Source organism: Hakea prostrata, chromosome 5, assembly GCF_041222555.1.
Source record: "Hakea prostrata isolate BN-2017 chromosome 5, UWA_Hpros_2, whole genome shotgun sequence".
In the NCBI taxonomy this organism is placed as follows: Eukaryota; Viridiplantae; Streptophyta; class Magnoliopsida; order Proteales; family Proteaceae; genus Hakea; species Hakea prostrata.
Window position 1 is genome coordinate 32,647,968 of NC_142604.1, and position 23,596 is coordinate 32,671,563.

The 23,596-nt window shown below is 38.5% G+C and overlaps 1 protein-coding gene across 5 annotated transcripts in view; it reads right to left on the reverse strand.

Annotated features, from left to right (window-relative positions):
- Positions 1 to 23,596, reverse strand: part of MED8 (mediator subunit 8) — a 91,684-nt gene that overhangs the window by 63,082 nt on the left and 5,006 nt on the right. For all 5 annotated transcript variants that reach the window (XM_089155948.1, XM_089155946.1, XM_089155947.1 and 2 more), the window contains exons 4-7: positions 14,209 to 14,333; positions 13,942 to 14,125; positions 5,266 to 5,370; positions 5,095 to 5,153 (exon numbers count right to left, since the gene is read on the reverse strand). In XM_089155948.1, the coding sequence (XP_089012074.1) occupies positions 5,095 to 5,153; positions 5,266 to 5,370; positions 13,942 to 14,125; positions 14,209 to 14,333 (473 nt within the window). The remainder of the gene's footprint in view (positions 1 to 5,094; positions 5,154 to 5,265; positions 5,371 to 13,941; positions 14,126 to 14,208; positions 14,334 to 23,596) is intronic.

Below are 23,596 nucleotides of genomic sequence, written 5' to 3' on the forward strand. Positions count from 1 at the left end.
TGGTTAAATTTGGAACTTTTGAATGTAACATATTTTTCATTGGCACATTGTAAACAAAGCTCTTGAAATTTTGATCAACATACCATATTATATGGATTTATTGCTCAATATCAGTGCTGTTTCTTTTAATCTTCAAAGTTCTACAAGAATGCAACTATGTTTTGCTTATGTACCCGTATGTAACAGATGAGCTCCAATCTTTAAGAAAACACTGTAATCGATACATTCAATTTGTCATTGGCTTCTTGATTTCATCAGGTGGTTACCATTCTTGGTGCAATTTGACTATTCTAATGCTTCCATGCTTCATCTGTAATGTTTTCTCCTGTACTCTACCCCGGTGCAGTAATCCAGAATGACATTGAATTTTCGAAAAGAGCTTTTGTGTCTTCTGCCAGTGCACTGGAGAAATGGACTGTTGACTGGACTGATTGAACAGTTTAAAGGCCTTTGAAGGAATGCAAGATGCTGATTAAATCCTTTTTTGCCTCCTTGGAGGATTTACAGTATATTTGTGTTTCCTCACATTCTTGAACCAAAAACAACCTTTTACTGCAAATGTCAACGATCAACCGACTTGTGTCTTAAGTTTTTCTATCGAGTTCCAGTTGCTTGCTGCTGTCACAACTTACAAGCAGCCTTGAGAATATATCCAGTGTGTTATTGAACTCTTGATAACCCATTCAGGATTTCTGTAATTTCATTGTTTGGTATTGATGAGAAATGTACCAACAGTTATGAAGTTCCAAGGTTGAACAATATTACTAGCTTATTGAAGTACTTTGTTTTTCATGATTCTAACTTTACCCTCTCCGTGCCACTTCTATGCCTGCTCTCTTTTGCGTTCATTTCACCTTGCACTTTGTTGTATTCAAACTTCATATGAGGAAAGTTGTCACCTATGCAACTTCAAATTACTGGTTAAAAAAGAAGAAGAAAAAACGTCAAATTAGCCCAAACAAACGTCCTCCAGCATAGCCAAGTTAGTAGGAAACTTTTAGGTTTCTTGGTGGAGAAGACTTGAGGCAACATATGTATAGCTAAGGCATTGACAATGACTGGATACTGATGCTTATCTATTAGGACTTGGCATTGCAGTTCCAAAGAAGGAATAATATTACATTACAATCAGTTGACCAGGATGTATATTTGTGCACTTGCATCCGTCTAAGTCAACCAATTTTGATGTCAACTTCAACAAAAAGCAATATAACCCCCTTAAAATTGGAAAAAAGAGAGGGTATTTTCGACACAAATTATTAAACTAACGGTTTCTGTTAAGCTTGTCCTTATTTAATCATTTCTTGAAACCACAGGGGAGCCAAATGCAAAAGAAAACTTAATGTGGACTAAAAGTGACCTAGACCAAACCCCAGGGGTCCATATGAAAATTATCCATTTTAAAATCCATGGATTCAGATAACCAAACAGTTTTTCAACATGAATCTATAGGTTTCAAATCCACAGATTCTAAATAACCAAATAGTTTTCAAAATGAATCCATAGATTTCATTCCACAGATTCAACCAAGTGAATCAACATCCATTGGAGTTAATATATGTTACTCACGTCACAAGTCTTTGGAGAGGGTGGTTGAGGAACATGACTCTGAGTCTGATGGAGACATAGAAAAAGTGGAAGATTTGAATGATGATGAGAACATTTCAGATGATTATGGTTTGAGGTCTAGGACAAGTAACTCTTTGGAGCAACAACAACTTCAAGAAGATCTCCCACTTGCTACCAATTTGCTTGATGATGATTATAATAGTTGACTTATACTTTTCTATTGGAAATTTGGGATATGGATGGTGGATTTTTATTGGGAATTTTGGATATGGATGTTTTGTTATTATTGGGATTTGGACTTTACATTTTAGATATAAATGGGATTGTTTGCTTAAATATTTAAAAAAAATCTATTTAGATATTTGGCTATATGCTTTGTTTCATTTTCTTCTTTTACTTGTGAGGATATTTGGCTAGAGCTCAACAATGTAGAGGAGGTGGAGCTGTAGGTGCTGGTGGAGGTGGAGTTATAGGTGGTGCTGGTGTTGGTGACGTTTAATGAAGGTATGTTGTCTACTTGTTTTGCTTACGGATCTATGTGTTTACTATTTAGTCCCATTTTATCATATCTTGATCCTTAAATTCAATTGTTAATGATAGTATGATACTTGGAATTTATTTAGGACCTACTATGTGTGGTTTGTAGTATGTTGGATGACTTGAGGTAGGCTAATATTAGTTTTTTTATTATATAAGATATGATAGATTTATAATGAATTATAGTGTATGAGATGTACACTAAAATTTTCACTTAAAACGCCTCAAAAGCGCCTCAAAGGGCGAGCGCCTTGTCGCTCATCGCCTCAACTAGCCTAAACCGCCTCGCATTGCCTCGTCGCCATGACAACTATGTTGTACACAAAACAGTTTCAGAATGAATAATGAATAGAGTTGAAGGAAGACTTGAGTGGAGTCATGGGTTCCCAAGGAAGGAAGCCCAAGGCTGATATTGTATATTGTTTACTGCTATTTCAAATTCTTCAGCCCTCATCCCTTCTACAAGCAACCACTAAAAAGCATTCAAAAGCCATTGGAACCTCTAATCACTGGTCCTTCAACAATTCTTCAAGTGTCTTCAACAGGCATCAAGTAACAAACCCCCATCTCCTACCACTTCTCCATCTTTCTCCCCTTCCTTAGCTTGCAGCAGAAATATTCTTCGCCATCCCCAAACCCTAACTCTACCAATCCCAATCCCTTTAGCAGACCTCTTCCCCTCCCCTTCCCTAGCTTTCAACCCTAACGATAGTTCTACACCGCCGCCCAACCTCCCCCCCCCCCCCCCCCAAAAAAAAAAAAGAATAGAAGAAGAAAAGAACCTAGGAAGACTGAATCCCTTCTTCCCCAGTTCCCGTAAACCCTCGGCTCATACCTTCTTTTTTTTTTTGGAATTTTCTGGAACTTCCAAACTTTTTCTAAGACTTAAAATTCAAGTTCAGATCTACGGCTACCTAACCCTTAGACTTGTCCCAAACTTTATGATGTGAACATTGAACACAATGACCCCCTAGCCGAAGCATCAAATAGGGCCCCCAGGATGGGCTCGAAGAAGCCACCCTAAGTTGGCCAAACCCCTATTTGGGGGCATTTTTCCCCCTTTTTAATTTTGGAATTACTTCCAAAATTATTTCAGAATTTTATTTCTATTTAAATTGAGAAGTTGAGTTGAGTTTGAATTGATTTAGGGAGTTTTATTTTGATTCAAAGTTGTTTGGTTGAGTCCTAGGTTATCTTAGATTAGCATGTGTTTATTTAAGTCAACTGAAAGTCTAATTCTAGCATGTGTCTTTAATTAGTAGAGTCCAATTCAAAAAAGTCCATGTAATGACTAATGAGGAGGGATCCTAATCTATAAAGGAACCCACCCTAGAGTCCAAGTCTTTTAATTAATTAGATTCCAATCCAAGGGTTTTGCTCAAGAGGTGGGATCCATATCCATTAGGGAATCCCATCCCAAGTTAGTCTTTTTGAAGGCTATAAATAGCATATTAGTTCATTGTACTTTTCAGTCTGGGTTATTGAATGAAAAGCTAATTAGGACTGGGGTTACTGTTTTGAGGGAGCCTCAGTGGATTTTTTTTAAAAGTTCTTCAATACTCAGCATCTTCCTTCAAGTTTCCTCAAAGTTCAAGCAATTCTCTGCGGTCTTCAACCAATTCCAGCAATGATTCGTTTTCCATAGCCGCTAATCCAATATCAACAGCCTTCCAACCAAGTAAGTACAAACCCTATCCTCCCCCACCTCCCCAAGGTCCATCACACCCATCCCAGCCCTCCCCTGTTACTGTGCAACCTGCCTCCGCCCCTAACCCTGCTGCCACACAAGATCAACAACACCTCCAGCCCCTCGAGAGTCACAACACCCCAGCCCCTTCCCAACCCCCACCCCAATGACCCAGTTGAACCCCTCCCCACCCATCCTTGCCCTATGACCCTCCGCAGGGTAATAAAACCCTAATTTTGCCGCTGGTTCACTCGGATTGATCCTGAAGACTGGCCTTCGATTTGAGGATTACATCACCACCCCTTCAATTATGCATCAACCCCATTCATTCATCTGTTGAAACCCCTGAAACATGTACTTTCTAATTTCAACCAACCCTAGTTCCTAGCCATAACCGAAGCTAGTCCTACTCAATTGCCAACCCGAGCGCCCTATACTCAGCCCTAATCATACAACCGCAGTAATTTTACTGCTGGTTCACCTGGATTATCCTGAAGATTGGCCTTCAATTCGGGGGTTACATCACCGCCCCATCAATTATCCGTCAACCCCATTCATTCATCTGTTCAACCCCCTTGAATCAAGTACTTTTTAATTTCTATTCACCTTCATAAATTGGTTTTGAACATCAGAGTTCAATCAAAATTGCAACAATAACTCATCTGCTCACGGGTCACTGTTCTGGATCACAGCAAGTTAGTTTCTACTTTGGTGCTTGGATGCGTATCTTGCATCCAACCAGTGGTGGCGTATCTTGCATCCAACCATTGGAACTGATTCAAACTTTCAGCAGTGCTTATCATCACCCCATTATCACTCGATGCAAGTTTGGCTAAGTCCTAAAGGCTGACTTGCCTAGAAACCTTAAAACTGCTAATTCCTGTCCTTCGTTGCCAATTCCATTTGTGGATATTTTGGGGCTGAATAACTCTCAATTTAGCTTGCATGACCTGGATCATCATGTCATAACCAAGCATGTCAATTATTCTGTCAGGAAATGCCCAAGCACAATCTGTATAATAACATAAAGTTGTAAAATGCATGTAAAGGGATTTGACTAAGGTTTCTTTCTTTCTTTCTTTCTTTTTTTTTTTTTTTTTTTTTTTTTTTTTTAACAGTGACCAGCTACCAACTTTATGCACCAATATCTGGACATGGGATCAGAAGCAAATAATTGAGAAGCTGCCACAGAACTCCATTGATGCATCACTAAAATAGCAAATGTATTCATTGCACAGCTTGTAAAGAAACTTGCATTAACAGATTAAATATGTTAGTGATGCCACAGGAAACAGCCTAACCTGTGGTATAGATCCCTGGCTACCAATGCTATTAGGAGGAACATTCTTTGGGTAAATACCTGGAAATAGAAATTATGAATATGAACAACATAATATCTTGAAAAACTAAATACCAAATGGTTCTGGGAATGCTACTCCTGAAGAAACAATAAGAAAAGACAAATCATTTACCAGAATTGTCAGTAACATGAGCAACATCAGCAGGAGGAAGCACATCAACCAGATGAATGGGAAGAGAAGATGGGATATGCCTCTGATCTCCAGGTAATCGTAAACCTGAATATCAATTTCATATCTACATAAAGCATGGAATGGCCAAAATGCACAATTGATACATAAGCATCACAATTATCCATAGCAAGAGTACAACAGCACAGCCTCTAACCCCCTACCCCTCCCCACTAAAAAATGCATCCCAGCACATAGTTGTCACGGCCCCAAGACGATCCAATAAGTTCTAGGGCAGTTGAAACATTTAGGCGATAAGACGTCTGCTAAGGCAGTATCGAGGCAAGTACAGTGATTTAAGTGTGCATGCCCCTTGTACACCATACCTGGGGGGGTTTTACTTTCTATCTTTGTGGGATTTGGAATTTTATTTTTGAGCTAATTTTCCTGGATTCTGTGTACATTGAGAGAACATTGCACTCCAAAAGATGATTTCATTCATTCACCCTAAGAGGGAAATTATAGATTTGCAGTTCATAGTATAGAACTAACTTAGAGAGGGAATAGGAGTAAAAATCATATAACTGCCCCCACAAAAGGTAGAGATTGGTAACTTAGTCCTATAAAAGCAGAATCATAAGCTGACCACACGAGTCGATATTCTGAAGCTGGCAAGCAGGATCCAACCTCAGAAATGGTTGCCTTTCCGCTTGACGGGGAGAAAATAAACAAAAACATAAAAAGGCCAAAAAGGATAAGGAAGGGAGTCCTATTTTGAACAGGACTTTCCCAGTTATTTGCAATGGCGCAAACTAAAGCTGGCCTCGTTCAAGTCACCCATGACACTTCCCCTCAAGTTGGGGAATAGCAATCACACATGCCCAACTTGGTCAAAATAGGATGAAACACCTGTTCAAGTAAACCGTTGGTGAAGACATTTGCTACTTGATCTTCAGACTTCACAAATGGCATACAGATGAGACTGCTTTTGCAACTTCTCTTTTATAAAGTGGTTGTCAATCTTCACATGTTTTGCCATATCATGCTGTGCTGGATTGTTGACAATGCTTGTGGCAACCTTGTTGTCACATTAGAGCATCATGGAAAGAGGTGTTGAACTGTTGATACACCTTCAAGAAGATCACGCAACCATAACAACTCACAACCACATAAGCCAGGGCTTGAAATTCTGTTTTATCAGTAGTTGCAACAACATTCTGCTTCTTGTTTTGCCAAGTGACAAAATTCCCACCTACATAGGTACAATACCCTAATGTGGACTTTCGATCATGTGAGCCTCCCAATCGGCATCAGTGTAAGCTTTAACTCGAAAATGATTATGTAGGGATAGGATAACACCATACCAATAGCAGATTTTTTATAATGAATTGAAGGGTTCAGAAGACAGCAGACATATATGATCAGGATGCAGATCATAAATAAACTGACTCACAATACTAACAACAGTAGCAATTTTAGGCCGTGTATGAGACATATACATCAGTTTTCCCACTAATTGCTGATACTGGGATTATCCACACATTCTCTTTTTACTAGACTCAAGTAGCAACTTCCAGACAAGTATCACTCGGATAACATCCTAGTAGGCTTGTCACATCATAAGTCTAAGGCATACTTTCTTTGGGATAGAAATATGCCTTATAGCTGAATGCGCAACTTCAATCCCTAAAAATTACGTCAGTCTTCCTACTACCTTTAATTTCAAATTACTAACACAAGAATTTCCTAAATTAGAGTATTTCTCCACCACAATTACCTGTCACAACTATTGCACTAAATTTCGTCTCGTCTCACTGTCACAACAAGATACCGAAGCCTCGATGAGATCTTTGTAATTTATGGGTCCTATTTCAATGGGTTTTAAATGCTTTTGGGTCTGATTTTTGGTATACAGTCTAATTTGAGGCCAATAAATACACTGGCAATGCTATTTTTCACTAAAAGCTACCACATACTGGTCTTCTTGATTCACACATGCCTGACTGTAAATGGATGAAACTGGATCATGTATTCTCACAAATCTAAACATGAATATACAAGAAAACATTAAAACTTCCATTAAATTGCAAGAACAAGTAGTCAAATCTTGATTATAATCTAAAAATAAAAAACTACAATTCATATTATGCAACCCCATGAAATTTTTGAAAGTTCAATGAAACTTTCGAGATTTCAGCAACATTTCAGCAAAATTTCGGCCAGATCTTGGCGAGATTTCATCAAGATTCAATCAACTCGTTTTGCCCCTAGTTTTGCCTTGACAATGTTGAACTATCCAAAATTCAGAGAAATTACACGAGATTTTGTTCCATGGTCACAACCAAGGTTGTAAATTTTGCGAAATCTCAGGGAAATTTCACCAAGATTTCTGTGTTCCGATGTAGGCCAAAATGAAATGATGGCCAAAACTAAAAAGTTTGAAATTTCGGCAAAAATTCAGAAATCTCACCGAAATTTCGTCAAAGCAATCCTTACCTTTATGACACTTTCTTTAACATGGTTGTCGTTTTACGAGGATAAGCTACCTAAAGAAGGGCAGCATTCGAACTATATGGAGCACTATATAGGTGTTGAAGTATACGCAAGTTTGGGCTATTTTACTGTTCACGTGAACAGTATTATGCTAGTGATGCTATTCTACTTTCTATTTCTAATGTAGGAGTCTTGCTACATAAGTTTTGGGAGTTTTTAGAAAGCATAGTTTCTATTTTGATGGTAGTTTCTATTTTCAAAACTCTCTATTTAGGAACTAGGAAGTTACTAAAGCTGTAATTTTTTGTTTCCTTTTTCTAGAGGACAATTACTTATCTCTCAAGTTGTATTAGATTCATTAGAAGCTATAAATAAAAGGGCTTTGTGATTCTATACTTTTTGCTAGAATCACAGACCTCTTCTATTGGTTCTTCCTCTCTCTTCTCTTCTTCTTCTTCTCTCTTTTCTCTATTCAAGTTCAACTGTTGTTTTGATTATTTAAATCTTATTTTCTAACAATAGGTTCGATGACATAGGATGAGTACGTCCATTATTTGAAGAGGCAGGCCTACAAGGTTAAGACGATGGAGCCACCACAGCACAGCAACTATTATCAGGTTATTCATAGGTGTGATGTGTATTGTAAATTTGTAATTTGTAATTTGTAATTCATTCATATATTGTTGTGTTATACACATATTATTTCAACCATGTACCATTGACTACAGGCAACTAAACTGGACTTGACTACTTGTATATTGAATTTTAGTTGTTATTTTTGTTGCATTTTAATGAAAATCTTAGTGTTCTCTTGCATCATATCCATTTTTATATTGGTTAAAAGTCATGTTCAGGACTTTTAGTTTTACCCATATGCATTTAAGCATATGTCAATCAAGAAAACCACATCCCAACTCTCTGCTCTCGATCTCCATCTCATCTCGCTTATTTGGAAAAGCGAGATATCTAGCGAGATCTCCCACCATGCCCGCCCCCCCTCAATCTATCCAAGGGATGGAAGGGGAGAGGCCTTTCGTGTACCCTCTAGTCAAGAATTGGGGCCTCATAATCAGTAGCCAATGTGCTTCTCTCATGCCTTTCTTCATTCATGGTTCGATTTTCTGGTGTCTTTAAGTATAGAGGAACCACACTAATCCATCCCAAACTCGGAGGTTAGACTCTACTGCAATGATGATATTGTAGTTGGAGCTTCTCTACAAGTATCATAATTGGAATAGTCATATTACGCCAAAGAAATCCATTTCCATTTTTTTCAAAGAGAATATAATTTTTTTAAATAATTTAAATAAATAATTAACAACAGAAAAATAAATTTGACACAATCACAATGTAGATTGAGTGGTGGCGTTTCACATATATTAGATTCAATGTCATCTAGCATGCATATATACTATTTTTTTCATAATATATTATATGGAAATTAGTTTCTAAAACTAAAAAAAATTTAAAATAAATAATAGCACTCTACCCAAAAAAAAGCTAAATATAATTCATAGATTATGCTCCTAATCTAAACATATATTGATTTCAAAATGAACAAATATTTATTGATGCATCGACTATCAAGAAATCAAAATTTTGGGATGAATACACATAACTAACTTCAAGGCGTGTTTAATCAAAAATCAAACAAAGTGGGCGTTTGTTGACAAAGGACTACAAGGGATTTACTTCAGGAAGAAATAGGGATTTGATACCAAAAGTTTGGATGTTAACTCTAAATTTTTGAAAATGGATTGGTGGTACCAAGATGAGATAAGGTGGAGAAATGCAGATCTTGTCGAAACAAGGTAATTGAAAGAAAGATGGGCCAAAATGGTACGAAATGGTTAAAACAATCAAGACAATGAGATTTGGTCAAAATTTCAACCAAGATTGAACAAAACAAGAGCATAAAATATCACCCCTTCGGGTTTCGTCTTAGTTTGCCAAAAAACCGAAATTTCAGTCATTGGTCAAAACTTAAATTGTACATCTAACTACTGAAGATTCCATCCCAGGTTGATAACACATGCAGAGAATACTCTTGACTATGTTCGGTTTTGCAATAAGTGCAAAAGCTTCCTGATAATCAATCCCGAAGATCTGGATGAATCCTTTGGCTACCAAACTAGCATTAATCAACCAACTAGTCCATCACTGTTCTGCTTCACCATAAACACCCCCCCCCACCTATAACCATAGGTCTCTTGCTCGAAGGAAGAACTACAAGATCACAAGTCCCAATTTATGAAGTGCTTTCATTTCTTCCACCATTGTTTCCTTCCACTTAAGATATGTGTATGCACTTGCCGCTTTTGTGGGATAAGTCTAGAAGAAAGGGAAGATACAAAACTACGATAGGAAGGTGAAAGAGAATAAAGAGAGAACATGAGATATATGGTAAGTGCATTTTTGAACGCTTTTCTCAAGGCTATAAGTTCCTCAAGTGAAGAATCCTAACCAAGAGGAGGTGAATCATGTGGAGATCCAATCCCTGGGTGTTGGAAAGGATTCTTGTAATGGGAAGGGGTGCCTTAGGAAAGGTCTCCTGTGGACGTCCACAAATATAGGACTTCAAAACTAGAGTTTGTTGCTCCCCCTCACTACGTATGTCTAATGATCCTAGAGATGGTAGCGATGGCTATTCTTGTTGTTGTTCCATCTAATCTACTTTTGGCTGTTGCTTCACGTCATCTTCAATTATTAGGCAAACATCAATGTCGTTTGACACATCTTATCTATCAGCATTCTCCCCCTAAAGAAGTGTCGAGGTATGGTAGGAAGAGGCTTCACGGAAGATGACATCCATGGAAACGAAGTACTTGCGGGATGGAGCATGGTAGCAAAGGTAGCCTTTCTAGGAAGGAGAGTAACTCACAAAAATGCATCTGATGCTTTGTGGATCAAAAGCTTGCCAGGACCATGATGATCGTGAACAACAAACACAACCAAGTACTTTTGGAGGCACTAAAAAAAGGTTTTTTCAAGTAGGACAGCTCCAAGCGATTGGAAGTCAAGAATGCAAGTTTCAAGTTAAGTACTTTCTCCTGCCTCATGGGGAGTCCAGAGTTATTTTATTTTCTTTAATTGTTTATGTCATAGTTAAGATAACTAGGATTTGGGAGTCCTAGTTGGAATCTATTTGCAAGATTCCTTCTAGATAATTAGTATTTCATTTTGTTAATAATTGTGGTCCTAGTTAGTTGTAAATTAGTTATTAGTTTCAATTGTTTCGAAGATTCTTTTTTGTGGTTACAACTTACAACTTCAAGTAGTTGACTCCAATTAGGTTTTCAAGATTAAGTCCAAGACTAATTTCTTTGTTGCAAGGCTGCATATAGCCCCCCCCACCTCCTTGTAAAGAATACAGTTGAAGATTAATATAAATTGAAGGCTTGGAGTAGTGGGAAGCTACCACACAACCTGGCAGAGAGTTTTCCAAAATTCCAGCATCGTTAGATCAGCATCTTCAACTCAAGTGCAACAGCAACCTCCTAAACCAGTAAGTGCATCCCAGCCCCCTCCCCTCCCATTCCAGCCCTTTTCCCCATACCCTTGCCCACACAAGGACTCGCCTTCCCCTCCCCTTCCATCTCAAGACCATCCCACCCCTTTCTCTTCCAACGCGACCCATTACAGCCCCTCTCCTACCCTGAGCATCCACGACGAACCTCCCCCCACCACTCCAAAACCTGCAGCAACCCCCCTGCCCCTCTTTCCCAATTCCCCCTTCTTCTTGCCCTTTCTTGATCTGGCAGCAGCATTAGAGAAGATAGAAGATAGAAGAGGAAGAAGGGAAAAGAAAGACGAGAGAAAAGAGAGAAAGAAAGGAAGCAAGATCAAGGTTCAAGGATTCATCCAAGAACCATCCAAGACTAACCCAAACTCCAATCGCAGGCTTCCCTCTCCATCCTAGGTAAGTCTAGGTGTCACAAACCAAACATATTGATTTGTTAAAACCCTAACATCATGCATCCAATTTATCCCAAACGCATCTAAGTTTTGTTAACTGACCTTTCCTCTTATATTTCCCCAAAACCCTGACCTTCCCAAATTTTGCCAACAGACCCATCCCATCTAGACTTGTTAAAACCCTAGACCTCCCTAGCCCTCCCCATATACCAGGTATAATTTCCCAAGCAAGTCCATCTCACCCAAGGGTCTTTCTCTTCTCAAATTATCCATTAGTTCCTCCAAAATCATTCCAAAACCATAACAAATCATCCCCTAGTTAACCCTACCCATATATATAGCACATTTATTAGCTGATTCTAAGTAAAGGATGACTCTAAAGGCTAGGCTGTGTTTGTTTGCAAAGATGGGTGGGAAAAAAGGGGTGGGAAAAAAAACATGTGGGTCCCATACTCCCATGTGTACTGGGGTGAGGGAGAAGGAAAGGAAAGGAAAGGAAATGGTTTTGTGGAAAAGTGATAGTGGTGGGTCCCACTTTTTACTTTTCCCAACTTTCCCACAAAGTCCCACCAAATATGTGGGGTTTTAAAATGGCTTGGGGTGAGAAAGTTGGGCTGCCACATCACCAAACAAGTTTCCTTGATTCAAGGAAACTTGTCTCTCACTTTCCCACCCCAAGCAACCAAACAACCTACCATTTTGGGATTTAAGGGAAAAGTAAAAAATCTACACTTTTTTCAAGAATTTTCCCACCCCACCTTTATTCCAGCAAACAAACGCAGCCTAAAGGCTAAACCAGACCCATTACCCTGGGTTACATCAACTATCAACCCCAAGTTCGAGCCCAATTTGTGATTGCTTAACTCCAGATATTTTGAAGAATCTTTATCTACTTTAATTTTGTTGTTTAGAGTCCTAGTAGTCAAGTTATTGAAGGATCGCAGTCCATGTGGGAGTCCTAGTTGGAATGTTTTAGAAGATTCCTTCTAGATAATTTAATTTGTTATTTTTTGTGGTCCTAGGGAGTTTACTTTCCTAGTATTCAAGAGATTATTGAATTGTTATTTAGTAATTGTGTTGTAAAGGGATTTACAATCCATATAGGATTCCCTAATTAGAGTCCAAGTCTGTTTGTTAAGTAATTTGAGTCTGAATGTCTTTCCTTCTTGTAATTGGCTATTCAAAGGCCCCCATACCCATCCATAGTTATTGAATAGAATCTGAGAATTGAAGGAAGAGTGAGCCGTGGGTTCCTAGGAGGGGGCAATCTAATTCTGCAATTTGCTTGAAGTTTCTCCTGCGTCAAGCTTCAGCAGCAAACTAACTCAAACAACTACAGCAGCTCACATTTCCCTCTCAAGTAAGTTCAGGTTGCCCAGCCTCTTCCCTCCCACCCCACCCCCCCCCTTTCTCTCTTTTAGACCTAGCACAACCCACCCCCAACCTCTTTCCTCTTGCGGCAGCAACCTTTCATCCCTCCCTCTGTTCCCCTCCACCCACAACACTTCCCCAGCCCCATTCCCCTTCCTTTTCCCTCCTTTCTGATTCTTGCAGCAGAGTAGATGAAAAGAAAGAAGATTCAAAAAATTATCAAGAACTATCAAAGTTGACCAAAGAACCTAGCCACAAAATTCCTCATCCTATCCCCTTAACCGCAAGTCTCCCAAACCCTCCATTTGGGTTTGCTATAAAAGCCTATCCTCTCCCACCCTTCCCTAAATTGTTAAAACCCTATCCCATCCCACTTGAATCTCTCCCATACTTTAGTTTCCAAATCTCATCCCATCTAGGGTTTGGTAACACCCTCATTTTTCCTAAATTCTCCCATCCCACCAGGGTACCCTCTCTAGATATCCCAAAACGGCAAAACCACTAATTTTTACCAGAACCCTCTCCCAAGCAGGTTCTGTTAACACTCTAACTTTCCCTAACCCTCCCATAACCAACACACAATTTTCTCCAACCCATCCCAATTTTATTTTAACCTAAAATTTCCCATTTACTAATCCAAAACCATCCCATCTTGGATAGATGAAACCCAAACCCCAAGGATAACTCAATTAATAGCTGGTTCACTTTGAGAGGGTCCTGAAGACTAACCCAGAACCTGGGTCACATCACCAGTTCACCATTGTTAAGGTGCTCCTCATTTAATGACAAGAATATGTATTATCTATTAACTTCAAAACAATATGAGCAAAAATCAGCAAGACAGGCATGTGGTGAGATGGAAGAAAATATCCAAACTGAACAATATGTTAAGACAAATACCTTCACCAATATTTGCAGCAGCACGAAGTAAGTTCTCTTGTTCTTGAATTTTAGCAGCATGAGCCTTGTCTATGGTGGGGACACTTGTGGGTGCTTGACGAGTACCTAAACCATAGGCTTTACGGGCATCAGCTATAACCTTTTCAGCACTTTCACAGGCTGCCCCAATCATATCAATTCTAGCCTACAAAGTGAAAGGGGCCTAATTCAGAATGCAAGAATCAAGAGAAAGAGAGAAGTTGGGTATTTAGTTGATCCATAGAACACCTTTAATTTTTCAATTTGTGAGGATATTGGCAAGTTTTGCATCCCAATTAATAGCTGTTCTCTCTTGGTGGAGTCCTCTGCTTCCATTTCAGGCAATAATTTTGATGACAACATAACTGGTAGAACTGTATCCAGAAGATGTGAATTAGGAATTAATGGTAAGAGGTAGCAAAAATGACAACATAGGGGCATGCAATATGAAAAGTGAAATCCCCCTCCCAGTAAATGAACAAAAGTGCCTCATAGAATAACAGTCAGGGCCAATCCAATAGGAGGCATTACATCCTAAATGCAGTAAGATTGATCTAGCCCATTTATCAACACCAGGGCATTAATGTAGAGCCAAGAAATTCCTGCCATAACTTGTGAAGAAGTAAATCCAGCATAAGAAAAAAGGAAGACCAACAACCATGTTAAAATTATAAATTTAAGAGTACAAAGCAGGCACCAAATTATTCATCAGTAAACTGGAGGTAAAACACAAGCGGAAGTTATTACTGTTTTCAATTAGCTAACAGGCAAGCATTGGGGATGAAATTCCAAGATCTTGATCACCTCACTGAATCAAAGTAACCGCCCAGATCTGGTGCGGAGAAGAACAGACAAAGAGGGAACAACCTCCCTTCTCTGAACTGGAGGTACTACCAAATCCAGAACAAGGAGATTTGGAGCAAATACCAGAAAAGGATCAGGGAGACCAGCTAATACATATCAATATGTATTAAAACATACAAATACACATTCAAGCACCCACCAAACCCTTTAATGGTTGCATCAATCAATGTGTCAGTCATATCAAATTGTATTGGCTGAAACATTTCGATACAATCCGAGATTATACATTATTTTAATCAAAAAGTTATATATTAGTATGGTATTGGTATTGACCAAAACCAATATGTATTGGCTGATACGATAAAATACATACCAATACTTTGAACATTATATAAAACCTGGACTTATTCTTAGGAAAACAAGCCAGTCAATATGTATTGGCTGATATGATACGATACATACCAATACTTTGAACATTATATAAAACCTGAACTTATTCTCAGGAAAACAAGCCAGTTTGGTGAGGAGTCAGCATTAGAACCCTTGTTATCTCCATGGTGGGAGATCTCGCGGCTCGCTAAAACGGGATGGCGAGATGAGAGGAGAGTTGAGATGGGAGAGATGTCTCACTAAATGTGGTCCAACCACATGCTTACGGGGGTTTTAAAACCCCCTATCTCATGCGAGAGAGGCAGATCACGCCTCTCTCTCGCTACAACTCTCAAAAATCGCCGGAAAATTGATTTTTTGCTGGAATTTTTTGGAGATTCAACTTCTAAACATCCTTAACACATCTACAACATGAGATTATCATCATTCAAGCCTATTTCAACTAGATCTTCAATAAAGGTAAAATTTTCCCCCAAATTTGAATTTTTTTCAAATAGAATATTCTACAATGGGTGTGTGAGTCTAGTATAAATATATGTTGATCTACTAGCTTCGATCAACACTTTCATGGAAACAAATTTAATTTTCTGCAATTAATTTATTTTTTGAATTTTCGTATTTAAAGAATAAAATATCTAAAAAATTAAAATTAAAAAATATAAAAATATTTATGATATAAAATGTGATTACCAGTTATGTCAAATTAAATTAAGAGGGCTACAACCCCATGTAGTCATATATTGAATATCATGTTTGCTGTATTTATTTTTATTTTTTATTTAAATAATTATGAAAAATGATATTTTATTAAAAAAAAAAATTTTAATGATGCTCATATTATGTAGTTTATTTTAAAAATACAAACATGTCTGTTTGAGCATCGAATATATGTTATCTTAGAACCAAGTGTGTGTCTTGTTGTTTTTATTTATCTAAAAATTATTCTAATGATTATTTAGGAACATTCATGTATGTATTTCAGTGTTGTAGACTTGTAGCTTAGATGGAAACTAGTGGGAGTGGCAGCACTATCAATGGTACTAAGGACATTGCATGGCAACGTGGGGATCCACTAACTGCCAACAAGAAAAAAATCCCGATGCAAGTATTGCCTCAAGGCCTTGAATTCTGGTGGTTCAACCAAATTAAAGCAACATTTGGCTGGTGGCTACAAAGATGTTGCCAAGTGTCCCAAGATTCCTTATGAAATGCAAAAAGCAATTGCAGCAACTTTAATGGGAGGGAGACAAAAAAAAGGATGAGATAGCACAAAAGCAAAGGGAATTTGAGAATACAGTGCAAAAAGCATGAGATGGCACAAAAGCAAAGGTGGCTACAAAGATGTTGCCAAGTGTCCCAAAGTTCCTTATGAAATGCAAAAAGCAATTGCAGCAACTTTAATGGGAGGGAGACAAAAAAAAGGATGAGATGGCACAAAAGCAAAGGGAATTTGAGATGTAGACCTTTTGTTGAATTGATAAGGAGTCAGACAACGACGAGGAGAGGAGGGTTATGGGTATTAAGTCACAGGCCGAGTGAAGACAGATGAAGGCTGCAATGGAAGCTAGCAAACAATCCTTACATTCTGAGAATGTGAGGCAATATGAACAAACAAGAGGAGCAGGTGGTTCGGGGTCAAGGGCATACATGCCACCTAGACATAGTTTTCATGGAAGTGAGAGGACTGAAAGGAGGAAGACTGCACATTATGATGCCACATTTGAACAAGACCCCTCCCTCTTCAAACATCAAGACACCTATCAAAGAAGCATTCCATATATGTTTGTTAAAGGTAGAGAAGGCAGTAAGGAGGAGGAAGCTAGATTGGCAATCAGCAAATTCATGCTCTACAGCAACATTGCAGCCAATGTAGCCAAGACACCATACTATCAATGGATGATCAATGCAGTTGATACGGCAGGTGTAGAGGTTAAAGGCCCAACAGCTTAGGAAGTAATGAATAAATATTTACCAAAGGTGAAGCAAGAGGTGGAGGAACACATTGGTTCATTAAAGGAAAGATGGACAACATATGGTGCTACTTTAATGGCTGATGGATGGACCGGTCCTACTAGACAGTCCATCATTAATTTCATGCTGAGCTACAATGGAAAGACATCCTTCTTTAAGTCAGTGGATGCCTTAGATAAAATCAAAGATGCGGACTACCTTTACAAGCTTCTTAGGCAGGTGGTCCTCAAGGTAGGGCCAAGCAATGTTGTCCAAATTGTCACAAATAACGGTGCTAACTTCAAGAAAGCTGGTGAAATATCGATGAAGTAGAAGAGCAATAGGATCCACCTCTTTTGGACACCATGTGAAGCACACTCGATTAATCTTATGTCAAAGGACTTGGGGAAGAGAAAGTCAATCAATGTTGTGGTTGACAAAGCTAGACGGGTTAGTAATTTTATTTATAACCATGGTTATGTGCTGAAGATGATGAGAAACCACTGTAAGGGTGATCTAGTCAAACCTGGATTGACTAGATTCGCCACCAACTATGTAGCTTTATTAAGCTTCCAGAAGAAAGTGATGGGTCTCTGGCACATGTTTGCAAGTGAGGAGTGGTTTAATTGCCGTGGATCTAGCCATCTGGATGCAGTAATAGCCAACAAACCATTGCCGATGATTCCTTTTGGAGGCAGCTGAATAGGACAGTGGACATTTTAGAGCTTATTGTGTTTGTTTTAAGGATGGTGGATTTGGAGAAGAAGCCCACAATGCCCCACATATATGTTGCCCTCCAGCAAATGACAGAGTTGGCTAGAGTTGTTGCCCCTAGCTACTTCAAATCCTACAAGAGGATCATTGATGATAGATGGGAGACACACTCGATGCATCCTTTGCACTTGGCTGGTGAGTCACTTTTTAAGTCTTTTAAGTTTTTGTTGTATACCTTAATTTACATTGTTAATTTGTAACAAGTTATAACTTATAACTTATAAACAATTAAACAACCAAATCACTAACCAAATTTTTTATTTCTAGAATACAAGCTTAGTACCTCAACCCAAAGTACCATTACAAGAATGATCTGGTGCTTAATGTTAGGTTGATGAATGCGATGCAAGACGTGGAGGACAAGCTTGTGTCAAATCCCATAATGCAAAGGGCAATTAATGGAGAGGTGAGAACTTATTCAATTGTCTCTTCAACTTCTTGCATTAATGCATATACAGTAGTAAAAGTACAATAATTGAATAATTGGTGTACAAATCAAGGAGTTCAGGGATTCCTCTGGGAGTTTTGGAAAGCCTTTTGTGGTTGCAACTATGCAAAAAATGATCCTGGCAAATAGTACATTACTATAAAGTCTATAACTCTATAAGTGATAACTAATAAGTCCATAAAACTACAACCTGTAAGTTATATAAGTATTAAGATTTATTTGCCTAATGCATTCTTATATTTGGTTATGCAGCTGACTGGTGGGTGTTATATAGAACTAGTTCGCCAAATCTCAAGGACATAGCAATTAAAGTACTCTCACATACTTGCTCATCCTCTGGTTGCGAGAGGAACTGGAGCACCTTCTCGCTCATCCATAGTAAGGTATGGAACAGATTGGGATGTAAGAGGCTTGAGGACTTAGTGTATGTGCATTACAACATAAGATTGAGAGTAGGGCATATACAAGATGATATGGATGACATAAATCGGGAACCGATTAAGCTGACTGATATATTCCACGAACCACCAGCAGAGGATGAGGAAGATGATGCTATATATCAATGGGTTAGGGATCGAGGTGGCCCAATGCTGGATGGGCCAGGAGGGCAGCCGGATCCTACCATTGTTGTTGTCATGGGCCCAGATGTTGTGGCTGACCACATGTCTTCTTATGAGGGTCAAGTTGTTGTAACAGCATCAACAGGACCAAGTGTACCATTTGTGGAGCCACCTAGTCGACTTGAAATAACTGCAGTGATGTCTAGTAGTGGGAGTTCAGATGATGCCGATGATACCATCCCTATAAGTCAGCCATCGAGTCATGGAGGTAGTCAAGCTGGTGGTGGTGTTGGTGGAAGTAAGGGTCAACAAAAGGAGTCACCTCCACCAGGTCTGAGTCATCCGACACATGCGAGCCACAATTCCCCTGTCTCCCAGACTTATACTAGGAGTAGGAAGAGAAAATCAAACTAGGGGCAAACCAATGATGATGCAAGCATGTAGTATCTTGAATTGAACATGGGAAGCATAAGCCTAAATCATGGTCACAGTGGCTCCCAATAGCAGAGTTTGGCCAATTGGCAGTCATCAGAGTACCTATACAGGGATCACAGCACTAGGTCAGATGACACTAGTTATTCTTCTTATGGAGATCATGCTATTTCTCAAGACCCTGCACTTGGAGAATACACAAGGGAGTGAAGGTCGGTTGCTGACTAACTAGTTTAGAAACCCCTACCCATATTTCAATAGCAACATGAATAGCAAGAGCAACAATGGCTCTTTCACCCGCCCACAATTGAGCTATTCCTCCACTATTCTGACATGGAGACATATCGGTCCCACATAGACTGATATGTGACATACTACAGTGATGAGTTGACTTGGGAGTCATATGTGGCCACCATTCAGAATCAGTTGATGTAGAATGCTGAGTGATACTCTCACTGTCTTGTAGTCTTGTTACTCTTATACTCTTATGAACTAATGGATTATGATTTATGACTTATTAAAAGTCTAAAACTTTTTATGGTTGTAAAATTTTGAAGACATTTAATTTCTTTGATAGTTTGATGTATAATGTATTTGATACTAGATAGTTGATAACTTGAATACCTTATATCTCTACATTACGATAACTTGAATTACTTGATATCTCTACATTACATGTTGTCTAACCTTGCATTTCCCAGCATTTTGGTTTTACACATAGGGTCGACTTAGAAGACATACTTAGGGTTATTTTCTCATAAATCCAAGGCCACCAGTGTGTTCAAAAGGCCTTAAATAGGCTAAATACCAAGTTCCAACCCAACTAGGGCCCTAAAACCCACCGAGACGGGCCACTAAGTTTACACTAGAAAATTGGTATATCTCGACCGAGATCTCGCCATCTTAGTCGAGATCTCCATTTTTTTAAGTGGCGAGATCTCGCTCGAGAGCAAGATCTCCCACCATGGTTATCTCTTTGCTTCTGAATGGTCCAAATGTGACAACATAGACAAAATATCATATAAGCTTCTTGATTTTACTCGAGCATGATAAATTGCCAAATGTCCATAAGATCATGAATCACTTAAGAAGGAATCCAAATTTGTAGGTGAGCCCCCAATGGATCTAGCAGATCTAAAATACACAAAAAGACTTAAAACCCTATTGTCCCTTTCTCTCCAGTGCAAGAGCATGACCTGTGAGAGATCCATCATTTTATTTAGCAGAAGACCTTTATTTGACATTTCCCATCAAAAGTGCATAATGTTTACGGTGGCTCCCTGTCAAGCGTGCTACCAGACTTCCATTAAAATGGTATTTGTACAATAGCAAAAATAGACACCAAAAGCAGGCCCTGATGCAACAATAAGATTGCTCCACTATGACCAATTGGTCAGAGGTTTAAGTCTGGAAACAACCTCTTTGCAAAAAGAGAGTTCATGCCAAATCCATCATGACCCTCCCAAGACCCTGCCATTGCAGGAGCCTCCTACGCAAGGTACACCTTTGTCTAATAGAGTGACATTCTACTGTGAAGTATTCACCTCATCTGGAATAGTTGATTGGGAACCATACTTGTCAATCACTGCCTAAGCATCCACGCACACATGTTGACTTGGGCTCCTAGGTCTCCTTGTTGGTGGCTACTCGCTTTTCTACCCTCTCCAACCCCTTGGATTGCCAAGGCGTCGTGACAACTTAGTCCCCTTCATCACCACCCTCAATAGGCAACTCCACCAAAATTCACCTTGGCAATCACAAGAAGCAAATAACTTATCTCGATAATTGCTTGATCAAAGGGAAACCACTAAATTATTAAATAACATCCCAATGGCTAAGTTGTAGAAAAGATCATCTAGAATGTGAAAGAATAGCATTGTGTCTATCAGGGACTCAAGGAATCTAATGAAAGCACAAACAAGTGGAAAATTTCTTTTAGCAATTATTGGAATTTTAAAAAGGTGCACATTCAGAAGATAAGAAGATCAAAAGGAAAAACAAATAAAATGCACAATCATCAGAAAGATCTGAATCCAACAAAGATCAATTATTCACTAATTCCTGACCAGCTTATTTGCTACAATAAATTAGCATCAGGGAAAATTCCCAACAGTCATCATTGGAGAAACCCCAAATTTTGTATACAGACCAATTGACTCCCTTATAGATAATATTGACGACCACTGCATAGAAGTAGAAGCAATTTCTATAAATTGTTCAAGAAAAATCCACTTAAAAGTAATACATAAATAGGAAAAACAACCCAATAATAATACAACAAGAAGCCTTTTCCTAACGAAACGGGGTCGGCTACATGGATCCTTACCTTACAATCAACTTTATTTGAGACCATACTAAATACAAGGCCTAAGCCATGCATGTCCTTTCTCACCACTTTTCTTAAGGCTATCTTAGGCCTGACCTTAGTTCTTCTAATTCCTTCAATTTGGATCAAATTGCTTCTTCGCACAGGGGCACTAAAAGGCATTCATTGAACATATTGTGTTGCCTCAATTGATTTTTTCATAGCTTATAATTTATCAGAACCACTCCTAGGCTAGCTCTATATGATCATTCCTTACCTTATCCTTCCTAGTTTTATTGGAGCTCCATCTCACAACTACACCAAGTTTATCCATATGATCCTTCTTAACAGCCCAACACTCTAACCATACATCATAGTTGGTTGTTCAATGGTTCTATATAATTTTCCTTTCAACTTCAAAGGAATATGTCAATCACACAAAACCTTGAACGCACCTCTTCATTTCATCCCCACTATTTTAATTCTTTGGGAAGCATCATCTAGTATAGAACCTTTTTTATTTATGATTGAGCCAAAATACCTAAAACAGACACTTTCTAGAATCTCATTTTCATCAAATCTCACCACATCATTATCCGTCGATCATGAACAAAGTTACACACTAGAGATTCCATCTTTGTTCTACTTAATTTAAAACCTTTTGATTTCAGAGTTTCTCATTATTAATCCCAACATGTGTCTCATCTAAAAAACAATATCATCAACAAGAAGCATACACACAAAGAAACTTCATCTTGAATGTCTTTGATTAAATTGTACATTATAAGTGCAAATATATATCGGCTTAGCTTATCCTTGACGTAGCCAAACTATAATCGGGAATTCATTACAAAATCCCCCCACTAATCTTACATTGTCACTAAACCATCATACATATCTTTAATTATGTCCACATATTTATTTGCAACATTTCATTTATCCAGTATTTGCCAAATTAACGCTCTAAGGACTATCATTAGCTTTTACTAGGCCAATAAATACTATAAAAAGATCTTTCTTACACTCTCTATACCTTTCCATAAGTCTCCTAATAAGGTAAATAGCTTCTATTGTAGATCTTCCATATAAAGCCAAATTGGTTCTCCATGATAGTGGTTTTTTTATCACAAACAGGTCTCAATTCTTCTCTCCCATAGTTTCATGGTATAACTCATTAGCTTTATGTCTCTATGGTCATTACAACTTTAAAATACCTCCTTTATTATTGTAAATTTGGAACACGATGCTTCTCCTTCATTCACCTAGCATATTCCCTATGTTCATAATCTTATTAAACAACTTGGTTAGCCAAACTAGCCCATAGGTTTCTAAACTCTTCCATACTTCTGTTGGGATTTCATCAAGACCTTGTGCCCTACCTGCTTTCATCCTTTTTAGAGCTTCTTCTACTTTGAACATCATTATTCTCCATATATATGTTTGAAATTGGTGCCATAGTGAATGATGTGATCATCTGAGTCATAGATACCTAAAGTATGTGATGTAACCCCAGGTTTGGGCTACAAAATCTTCAGGATCTCCTTTGAAACACTTCCTCTGCTGCCTAGGCAGCTTAGAGCAGAAAAGAGAGAAAGAGAAAGGGTTTGCAGAAAATTCTGGGCTGTAAAAGGGAAGCTGAGAGCAGAAAGGAAAAAGGGCTTGAGCAAGTAGAAACTGCTCCTCACTTACACTTGCAGGCCTCAAAAAAAGCAGAGAACTTCTGGAAAATTAGAGTGCTTCCTGAAGCACAAAACCAGGCCAAAGTTCCCCTAGGGTTCCCCATGATTCTCTCAGTCAAGTAATCAAACAACATTTTATTCATCAAAGCTGTCTTTGTTTACAACCCTAATTTATAGACTCTAATAACTATTTCCCAATTTGACACAAACTCTACTCAAACAAAACTCTTTCAAAAAGAAATAACTCTTTCCTATTTTGAATCAAACTTAAAAATAGGACTCCCTTATTAGGAAA